The following is an 11,481-nucleotide window of genomic DNA, read 5'->3' on the forward strand; positions in this document are numbered from 1 at the left end:
TTCGTGTAATCACATTAGGGTAATGTATAGTTCTCTAATGGAATGCTGCCTATCAAAAGTACACAAAGTAGTAGTAGTTTATTGCTGTGGGTGTTTTGTTGGCTTTCTTTTGAAATGAAAAATTAGGGTATGCTGTGAATGTTGGCAGCTACTGTAAGAGCCTATATCCATAGGCAAATGCATGCTTTCAGGTGCATTTAGACTATATTAGAGATTAGTTTGAAATGTGTGTGAGGCACATCTGAATGCCTTCACAAGTGCATCCTTGTAAGCTGCCTCAACCTGCTTACAGCTATTTTTGCATTCCCGCTAACTTGTAAGGAATAGGAAGCCGTTCAAAAGTAAAACCCCTTGTAGACAGGCACTATTACCAATTAATTACAGTAATGGTGGTGGTGTGTGCGTGTGTGTGGGGGGGGGGGTAATAGTGGTAAGGAGGGCAAGAGTGGAAACTACAACTTCATTTACCCTAAAAAGTTTCCTATATCTCTCAAGGACTTCTTTCTAAAATATGCATGCTTCATTGCTGCACACCTGCCACAACCATGATTAAGGGGTCTCAGGCTCCCTCTATGCTTTTCAATGTATTTAATATTATAGGGAATATAACAGAAGGGGTGAACACTTCTGCTGTAATAATGTAATTGCTAAATAAAGCTTTGAATCCATTCTGGAAATCCATGGTGTGCTGTGACGTTCTCTTGCTCTGGGGTGGGAGGGTACAACCAAAACACCCAAAAAGGAAAAGAGTTGAAAGATACAGGCAAAGGAATTTTGCTGTTGGAGTGCCTAAGAGATACAAAAGGTGTAGGTGACTCTGCTCACCAAACACCAATCATAAATTTAAAAAACATTGTTGGGTGGAATGGCCCTTTAATTGATGCCTGAATAGCCAGCTTGAAATATTTAGTATAGTAGCTTATATCATCCAACAGGAATTTACCTTTGATCATGCCATGGCACTAAAAATAACAGATGATTGCTGATTAGCTATTAAAGTGGCATTAACCCAAAATCAAACATTTATTCCAGTCTTTCTCAACCTTTTCAATGCAGAGGAACCCTTGACATAACTTTCCGATCTCAGGGAACCCCTGCTAAAAATGACTATATGTACAATTCATGATACATTAGTGTGATAGTCAGAGGTGAAAATGCTCCTTACACTTGTGGTCATTGGGAAGAATTACCCCCTTACAGATTGCTTAAAAGATCAAGGGTGTCAGTGGGAACTTACCTGAGAGGCAAAAATTGCTGATTGCTCAAGGAACCCCTAGCAACCTCTGGAGAACCCCTAGGGTTCCACAGAACCCTGGTTGAGAAACCCTGATTTATTATTTAGCAGCTTACCAATTCTTACATGTGATGGCTGCATTAGTTTTCCTTTTTAGGCTTTGTTTTCTTTACCTTCATCTGGTGATCCAGCCAGTAAGTCTGTTGTTTCTCAACAGAACAAGCTCTCCTGCAAATGTAGCAGATAGAGTGTTGAGACAAACCATGTCCTACTGACAGGGTTGTTTACAATGGTCAGCTTTTATCTATTCATGTAAAAACGTTATCTCCAAAAAATGGCTACTTTAACTGCTTGTGAACTGGAGTTTGCTCCAATGTGTATATCTAAATTTGCTAGTACATCTAACACTCCCCTCCACCCAGACTGACAATGCTGCTGTCCAAATGTGCAGTCTGTGCTAATCTATTCAAAGTGCTGGCATTTTAATACAGAAGGTGTTTTGCTGGTCAGATCACCAGGTGAAAACAGAGGGGGAAAGCCTACAAAAAAGGGATGCAGCCACTATGTTTAATGATGGCTGAGTTACAATATGTTGCATTTTTGATTTTGGTTTATATACCTCAGTAAGGGCTGTTGCTTTCATCAAGTCGTTTTTTGAGAATGAATGTACAGTAGCTAATTGAGGCCTCTATTCAAATATATAAGGGTGTAGATATTGTGTGTTTATACTGGAAATAAAAATGTTTTTTTCCTTCTTATTTATTTTTCTTTTAGCGTGGATCACTTATACCACAGCCAGCTAGAGCCTGTCAGACTTGTGAATGTTCTCACGATATGGACATGATTTCAGGATTCTACGCAATAAAATGCTCTCCAATTGCCTGCAACACTGCCTGCAAATCAGTAAGAATTTATTTAACTGTGGTAATACAGCACATTACATGGTGGGAAAGCAGCTTTCTGTGCCCCGGGGCAGAGTGTTCACAAGAGTTTAGTGACATTTGCTAATTTTTAATGTCAAATAGCCTTTGCCTGAAAGCCAAACACCAAAATATCAACTGTGAAAACCCTTTCTAACCAATAAACACATTGGGATAATGCCTATAATGGGTCAATGACAAGGAAAAGTGAGATCATACTTGAATAAGGGAAGATAAAGACTTCCTAGCTTACCAGTAAAAGTTGTTACCTTTCTTATTACCTTGTTGGATCCTGTTCACAACAGTAATGCATTTTTTCAGGACAAGTAAAATATATAGAAAATTCATTATTTACCTTGGGCCTGTGCATGCCAATGCATTGCATTGAGGTGCATTGGAGAAAAAAAAAGTTCCTAAAGCTTTTTTGTGTACTGATCCTAATGTTTCCATTCAAACCAACTCAGTGGTATTCTTTAAAAATGCTAGCTATATACCTAAACATGCATTACAATTTACACTAATTATGTAGTTAATTAGACTGAAAATCCCAAGAAGATTTAAAGGACAACTTTATCTTTGTCTTCATTAAATTTCCCTAACTCCTAACTCACCATCGAGCCCAATCCAGCATTCTTCAATGTGCAGCTTGCTCTAAGCCAGTCTTACAAAACAGCTGTTAGTATTGCATAGGAGTGTCGTGACTCCATTCATTTTCATGGAAAAGCTGTACTCAAGGTGGCATCCAGGATTCACCTTCCCATAAGAAAGAATATAACTGTGGCACACGTGCAATATGAAGTGACATTTTTGAAAGCAAAACTGTGGCTCTGAGCGAAGCCGCACAAGGCAGTTCACTGGATAAGGGCTGAAGGTGAATATTTGTCCCAGGGGGATAAACTGAGGGAGTTTCATTTTTATTGTTAAAAGGGCAAAATTATTGCAAAACAGGAATTGCTTAGCACAGTTTAATTTGACAAAATAAACAATAAATGTACTTTTCACATACTATAAAGTTCATAATTAGAAGCAAGAAAACACTCCTGTACATGGGACAGTACCTAGGCACACTCCTTTCTCCAACCCTCATAGGAGCCTATTAGGAGTTTAATAAGCATACCTGCCCATTCCGACTCTTACTAGATGATATTAATGTTATCATCAGGATGGCAGTAAAAGGAAGAGCTTGCTTCTCCACCAATATAGCAGCTGCCTAGCCACAAAGCTAGCCACAAAGCACTGTGGAATGGATGGAAAAGTAGACCTAGGCAAAAAAAAGTAACTGCAGATTACACAGAGTTTACAACTGTTTTAAAGTAGAGTACACACACAAATATATATATATATATATATATATATATATATATATATATATACATACATACACACACACACAATAAAGTAAATTCTGTACACTTTTACAGCCAAATTCCTCTGGGCCAATATAAAAGAACAAATTGATGCAGTTTTACATTCATGTAAGCACATAGCCACTCATCAGTAATGTAATTTCTTTATTTTCAATCTTTATTATGTGTGCTTTATTTCATAGGGCTATGAATACAAACAGATAAGTGGACAATGCTGTGGAGAGTGTGTGGCCAAACAATGTACCATGAAAGGAGAGAAGAATACTGATGTCAGCCTAGCGGTAAATGCCCATCCTCTATAATTGAATTATGTCTTTTAGAACATTTTGAATTGCCTTTACTTACATAAAGCACCGATTTTGTGTGGCTGTGTGCCTTGTGTTTGTGTATTTTATGCCAAAATATTGTTTTTCGTGCCTTTTCTTCAGGCACTTTCTTTAAAAAAATGTGTTCATTTCAAGTTTCCCATAGATAAGTAGGAGTTGTAGTAAGTTATATGGCAAACCTTTGCTGGGAACATTTGTGGCCATGGTAGATGATGTGGCTACAACAGCTGCTTTTTCCATTTTATAATACCAGGGCAATTCAAAAGAATGGCTTTTAAAACTTGCATGCTGAAAAATCTCTAAATAATTTGTTTGAAAACTCAAAATCTATATTTCAGTATGCTTAGTATCATTTTTCATTGTATACAGGTCCAACTCCAACGACAAAATGCTCATTTCAAGTTTGTTACTGACGCTAATTATGCCCATATTGAATAGTGTACCGAGAGTCTTACATATTAAGAACAAATCCCTGTCACCTCCTTTCAAATTGTAAATGTAAAGGTGACTGAAATGTATCTTATAGTGTAAGCCTGACTTACATTGGGTTATTTGACATCTTCTGATTTTTGCACCAAGGAAAAGCACAGATTTTAAGGACATTTGCAGAGGCTACATTATTTTGTTTTAGTACACAAGCCATAGTTTCATATTCCATTTAAAGCAGGCATGTGCTTGAATGTTGACATTGTTTTTATGCCTGGGTTCACATACTGTATGTGTGGGGCCAGCTTGCAGTGCGATTTCAATCCCCTTCCAGTGCAACTTCGTTCAGTGGTTCAGGTGCGATTCAGGTGCAAATTGTTAATGTGTCTAACAGTGGAAATCGCACCTGAACCAGGCTGAAAATCGGACCGGACACTTTTTGAGGCCGTCGTTCACACCATACGTGCATGAAAACTGATGGAAATTGACATGCAGATTTCACTTGTAGAGACATCAGTTGACATCGGTATTCATGCACGCTGCAATTAGTTTTATACACGTTGCAGAATCCTGAGCAGAAAAAAATCTCGATGTGATACTAGCAGGGGCGGACTGACAACTCATGGGGCCCCCGGCAATAGGGGATCATGGGGCCCCTGTGTCCGTGCCCAAACTCAAAAAAGCTTATGAAAAGGTACCAGGGGCATCTCATGGGGCCCCCTACTGACCCTGGGCCCTCGGCAGTGCCCGAGTTTCCAAATGATCAGTCCGCCCCTGGATACTAGTGTTGTGAACAGGGCACATAGAGAACAATTGATTTTGCTGTTCTGTTGTAGAATGCATGACGTCTCACTGGCTTCGGCCCCCACATATGTGAACCGGCTCCATAGAAAAGCCATTTGGTTCATATGTCATGCAAATGACATGCGATTCAAAATGCATCCAATTCGCATATTTGTGAAGTGGAACTGAGAAAAAAAAATGCAGAACCAAAAAGGTTAAATGTATTTTCTATAATGACAATCAAGCAGAGATTGCCAATCAGCAGCTCTGCAGGAAAATGGTCCTCTGATTCAATTAAGACCACATGACAATTTGTCATATGACCAGAAAAGGTAAGTTAATCCTTGCCTACTATTAATATACTATCCAGAACTAAATGTGGAATATTGTGTTGCCTATAGACCTAAATAAACTGACAAGGAAAACTTTGTCTCTCAGGTTGGTCAGACATACAGTACCCCCAGCAACAGATGCAGCTACTATGAATGTAATGAAGAAGACGGCCAGCCTGTTCTTACCAAAGTGCAGACGGTCTGCCAAGAGTTGGACATCACTAAATGTGACATGGTAGGTTAAAAAAACTTCTAAAAAATGTTTGCCTTTAGAAAGAACACTGCCTACTGTACACTTTCCAGAAATAAGTAAAAGACTGTCCATTTTAAAACTCCCAGTGGCACGTTTTAAAATTAAATCAGAAACAATCAGCCTTGTATTTTGCAAATCTGGCACTTCTGAGCCCTGGTTGAGAACAGTGAGATGCCCACATTTGTTACATAGTAGCAATGGCAATACTTACCTTGCTGACTCCTGCTCCAGCCTGGGCTCGCTCTCTCCCTCTCCCATCTACAGCCAGCATACCTGGCTGCAGCAGCACCATCTGTCAGCTGCCTTCCTTCTCCGGCCGCTCCCTCGCTCGATCTTCTTTGATCTTCGCACTGCTGCTCGGCTCCTCCTCTCCAAGCTCCACCTCCTCGCCGGTGATTGGCCGCCTGTGTGCCTCTCCTGAGCTACAGTTCCGGCAGTCAATCACTGGCGAGGAGGCGGAGCTGTTGAGTGATCCCGGGGATGTGGCCAGATGACAGGGGTGGCATGTCATCCCGCGCACACATCGCGGTCCAGGGAAATGTGGACGTATCTGCATGTGGGCGGACCCGCCTGGAGACTGATAGAGGAGCGGTGTCTCGGTTCCTATGACCATCGGAAATATGTGTTTTCTGATGGTCTTAGGAGACCCCTGTGAAAGGGTTGTTCGACCCCCAAAGGGGTCGCGACCCACAGGTTGAGAACCGCTGCTTTAAGGGCTAATGTACTGATGATCTTTTGTTTGCTTTCAAGCTGCTTTGCATACCCATACAAGTCAATGTAAATGCAAAGGCATTTTGAAGCAACTTAATGGTTAACTGAAAGACTGCTTAAAGCAACATAAAAGCAAGGCAAATTAACCCATTATCAATGGAAAAAAAAACAATCAGGCCTTTCTAGTTTGGTCATACGTTAGTCTTTGCAAAACACATGTAGTTCATGATAGATAAAGATCACCACCAGACGGGTAGTAGCACCAGCCCTCACCTATGAAGCAGTGATTGAAAGGATTTGCTACTTTACCTGTAGATTTAGTGCTGATTTACACATGTGCGGTGTGGATTGAAGCTCAGGTTTCACAGCTAAACACAGTAGTTATTCAGTGGTTCAGGTCAGGTTTACATCAGTTTCAAGACAGGATCAGCTCAGGGTTTTATCAAGTCAATAGCCTGTAATCTGATTACACTTTTCAGAAATCGTACATGACTCTTGTTTAAACTGCACTGAATCTACACCGCCAATGCACCAATCTGCATATGTGTGACCCGGCACTTGAGTCCTCCTACCTCATAATAGCAATTAGAAAAAGGGATATTCCTGTAAGAGTCAGGTATTCATGCTTTCACTCACAGTAAGCAGGGACACTTATTACATGTTCTAGGCATGTTTGTGGTGAGCAGCTGAACATTAAAATAGGGTCCCTGGTCATAACTGACCTTATTTAGCTATAGAGTTTTGTTTTCTTGCAATATACGTATTTATCCATAGAGATTCATTTTCTTGAAGCATAGCTAAAGGAAAAACATTTTAAAACTTTGACAGATTTGATATCCTTGGTATGAACTATCTCATGTAAAAATGTAAGAAGAATTTTAGTAAAATCTATGCATTGTAGCTGAGCTTCAGAAGAGTTTTTCTTTATTCAACAAAACAAATGTGTAACTTTCAGTGTGTCTCTCTCATTTTAGAGCACCATTCAATATGATGCAAATGGCTGCTGCAGGACTTGTCAGCCTTTAAGATATGGTACGTTATCAAAACTTTTTTCATGTTCAAAGCAAAACACCAACTTCAGTCACATAAACATACGTGGTTCTGTCTTACTTCAGGCAATGTTCTTTCCTTCCTGAAACAAAGAAGTGATTTATATTTTTAGTGTAATATTACAAAAAAACAGCAGATAAAGAGACCCTGTCACCAGATCATTAATTTCAACAGTAATAGTCCCATTCATGATATTATATAATATAAATAATACATACATAATATACTGCACATAATACATAACATAATATTCTCTTACAGTATTTGCATTCAACGTATTTTTAGGAAGGTTATGCATTTGTATATCTGGATCTGCTGCTGGGCGCCAACAACTTGATTTTTCTGTGTCTTTACTTGTAATTTTAAGGTGGTGACAGGTTCACTTAAACTAACATAACAACCTCACCGTCTATATTATATGGAAATGTTAAACCGTGATTCTATGTTTCAACAGACCTCAACACAACACCAGGAAACTCAGTCACATCCTCATCTAAGGTGCCTGGAGGAAATGGTATGTCATCAAAACTTTTTTTTTATATTCAAAGCAAAAGACTATCTTCAGTAACAAAAACATACATAGCTTTGACAAAGTTCATGCAATATTCTTTTCCTTCATGAAACAAACAAGAGTTAGCCTTACTTTTTTATTCTAATATTACAATAAACTGAATATAAACAAGATCTTTCCACCAGATCTATAATTTCAACAACAATATTCCCATAAATTATACAGTATGCTGGGCACCACCATCTTGGATGTGATGTCAGCAGCCCCAGCCATAGCTATACACTCTAGTTTTCCCCTTCAATACTCTTCTGGATGCTGTATAAGGCTACTTTCACACTGATCAGTAGCAAAAACGTGTTTTCAGTGTTTGCGATGTGTTTTTTACAGGACATGTGACTCAAAAACAGCACCAAAAACGCAATGCGGGTGCATTTCAATAAGGAGGTGTGTTTTTACTGTGCGTTTTTAACCACCCCAAAGGTGCAGCAAGCAGGATTTTAAAAAAACACATCGGACCCGAAACGTGAAAGTGAAAGAAAAATGGATCAGTGTGAAAGCAGCCTAAACATTATGTAGGGACATGAGAGTCATATTACAAGTGAATATAACATTGTTAAGGAGAAAATAAAAATGCTGCAAATAAGCATTTAAAATACTTGATTTTTCTGTGTCTTTACTTGCAATTTTAAGGTGGTGACGGGTTCTCTTTAACTAACATAACAATCTCAATTTCACCTTCCATATTATATAGAAATGTTAAATAATTTTTCTGTTTTTCAATAGACTCCACCACACTTCCCAATATACCAGGATCATCAGTCACACCATCAACTAAAGTGCCTGACTGCAGTGTTCGTACGAATATTACTGTTCTGACACAAAACGACTGCAAGGCGACAGTGGAACTCACATATTGTGGAGGACCCTGCATGGGAACTTCCATGTAAGTCCAATATGTGGTTACTTTTCTAGTGTTTAATGAGTTCACTGGGGTGCTTAGAGTACTTTCACACTGAGGCTTTACTGCACACACATAGTACATTTTATTGTATGTTAACATACGTTGCATTTAGCCCATTCATTTTGCCACAAATCACTTTGCACGTGTCCTTAAGTCCAAATTGCAGGCAAACAGCTAAATACAGAGTCAGAGCTGGATCATTCGCAAGTCAACCCAAACAACGGGCTAAGGCCCGGTGGATTTGCTTATTTGAACCTTTCAATACATTTATGTTTTTGTATTTTATTAATTCGTAATAAGCCTATGGCCCGATGCACACAGGGCAATGCAATAGTGTAAAAAACCTTCTACATTTAGAACCACTTTGAATATATCAATGGGGTGAATAAGGTTCAGCAGGACAGTATTTTCAATATGAAGACAAGAACATGGGACCTGAACCTCAAACTAACAAGAGGAAAGTTCAAAACTAATCTAAGAAAGTTATTTTTCACCAAAGAGTAGTTGACACTTGGAAAAGACTTCCATCAAAGGTAGTGAGTCAGTCAGCAGTAAGTGGATTCAAATATGCTTGGGACAAACAGATCTACTGTATACTCTATACAGAAAAAGTTAAAAAACAAAAACATACACTGTATATAAAAGTAAGAAAAAAAAACTGGGGCAGACTCGGACCACTTGGTCTTTTTTCTGCTGTCTCTCTTCTGTGTGTCTGTGAATTTCAATTTAGATTTTTGCCTGAAGTCCCACTTTAAAATAGACTCATGCTCAAACAGCACATACAATATATTGCCAAAAGTATTGGGACGCCTGCCTTTACACGCACATGAACTTTAATGGCATCCCATTCTTAGTCCGTAAGGTTCAATATTGAGTTGGCCCTCCCTTTGCAGCTATAACAGCTTAAACTTTTCTGGAAAGACTGTCCACAAGGTTTAGGAGTGTGTCTAGGGCAGGGGTGGACAACCTGCGGCTCTCCAGCTGTTGTGGAACTACATTTCCCATTAGGCATTGCAAAGACCAGAAGTTACAAGCATGATTCTACAGGTCCCATGAGGCATTGCAAAACTGACAGTTACAGCTATGACTTTCAGAGGCATGATGGAACTTGTAGACCTGCAACAGCTGGAGAGTCACAGGTTGCCCACCCCTGGTCTATGGGAATGTTTCACCATCCTTCTAGAAGCGCATTTGTGAGGCCAGGCACTGATGTTGACCTTGAAGACCTTGCTCACAGTCTCCGCTCTAATTCATCCCAAAGGTGTTTTATCGGGTTGAGGTCAGGACTCTGTGTAGGCCAGTCAAGTTCCTCCACCCCAAACTCATTCATCCATGTCTTTATGGACTTTGCTTTTTGAACTGGTGTGCAGTCATGTTGAAACAGGAAGGGGCCATCTCCAAACTGTTCCCACAAACTTGGGAGCATGAAATTGTCCAAAATGTCTAGGTATGCTGATGCCTTAAGAGTTCCCTTCACTGGAACTAAGGGGCCAAGCCCAACCTCTGAAAAACTCCACACCATAATCCTCCCTCCACCAAACTTTACACTTGGCACGATGCAGTCAGGCAAGTACCGTTCTCCTGGCAGCTGCCAAACACAGAAATGTCCATTGGATTTCCAGACAGAGAAGCATGATCCATTACTCTAGAGAACACATCTCCACTGCTCTAGAGTCTAGTGGCGGCGTGCTTTACATCACTGCATCCGACGCTTTGCATTGCAGTTGGTGATGTAAGGCTTAGCTGCAGCTGCTCGGCCATGGAAACCTATTCCATGAAGCTCTCTACGCACTGCTGTTTTGCTAATCTGCAGGCCATATGAACTTTGGAGGTCTTTAGCTATTGACTCTGCAGACAGTTGGTGACTTCTGCGCACAGTGTGCTTCAGCATGCACTGACCCTGCTCTGCCATTTTACGTGGCCTACAACTTTGTGGCTGAGTTGCTGTTGTTCCCAGTTACTTCCACTTTGTTATAATACACAGCTGACCTTGAAATATTTAGTAGCAAGGAAATTTCATGGATGAACTTATTGCACAGGTGGCAATCACGGTACCACACTTGAATTCACTCAGTTCCCAATTTTATACACCTGTGCCCATGGAGGCGATTGGAACACCTGAATCCAATGAATTATAGGAGTGTCCCAAAACATTTAGCAATATAGTGTACGTGGATGCTAAAAAGGATGGAAAATCGTATATTATATAACACATCTATTAAAACCAGATGCATAGGAAATTTATACATAGCTTGCTTGATCTGAAACAAATATGCATATCAGTTCTGCCTTCAATTGCTGCATACTTCTAGTTCAGCGGCTGAGGAAGTATTAAAACCAAAACCAGTGACAGAATGCGTAATTTAAGAAGGAGGGCATCAATGGCAGTCTCATTATTTCTTCAAGTATGGGTTTACTTTAAATAGCCTTTCATTGTAATGGATTAGTTGGAATGAAGGGGGGTGGGGTGGATGGTTGGGAATAATTGCAAACCTGAAGTGTGCTAAAATATCAGTATAATATTCAGCCCTAAGAGTACTCAAAACTATTCCTGGTTTTTACAGTCACCGCACATTATATCTGCATACAACAATATTTTCTCTTTTT

At 39.8% G+C, this 11,481-nt stretch overlaps 1 protein-coding gene across 4 annotated transcripts in view; it reads left to right on the forward strand.

The window, feature by feature from the left end:
• The window catches only part of LOC149445614 (uncharacterized), an 86,508-nt gene extending 78,474 nt beyond the window's left edge, over positions 1–8,034 (forward strand). For all 4 annotated transcript variants that reach the window (XM_089653536.1, XM_089653537.1, XM_089653538.1 and 1 more), the window contains 5 exons: positions 2,009–2,137; positions 3,704–3,802; positions 5,495–5,623; positions 7,327–7,384; positions 7,857–8,034. In XM_089653536.1, the coding sequence (XP_089509662.1) occupies positions 2,009–2,137; positions 3,704–3,802; positions 5,495–5,623; positions 7,327–7,384; positions 7,857–8,023 (582 nt within the window). In that variant the 3' untranslated portion in view covers positions 8,024–8,034. The remainder of the gene's footprint in view (positions 1–2,008; positions 2,138–3,703; positions 3,803–5,494; positions 5,624–7,326; positions 7,385–7,856) is intronic.
• The last annotated feature ends 3,447 nt before the right edge of the window (positions 8,035–11,481 follow it).

Source organism: Staurois parvus, unplaced genomic scaffold (assembly GCF_062004578.1).
Source record: "Staurois parvus isolate SC_StPar_1 unplaced genomic scaffold, SC_StPar_1.0 ptg000715l, whole genome shotgun sequence".
NCBI lineage: Eukaryota > Metazoa > Chordata > Amphibia > Anura > Ranidae > Staurois > Staurois parvus.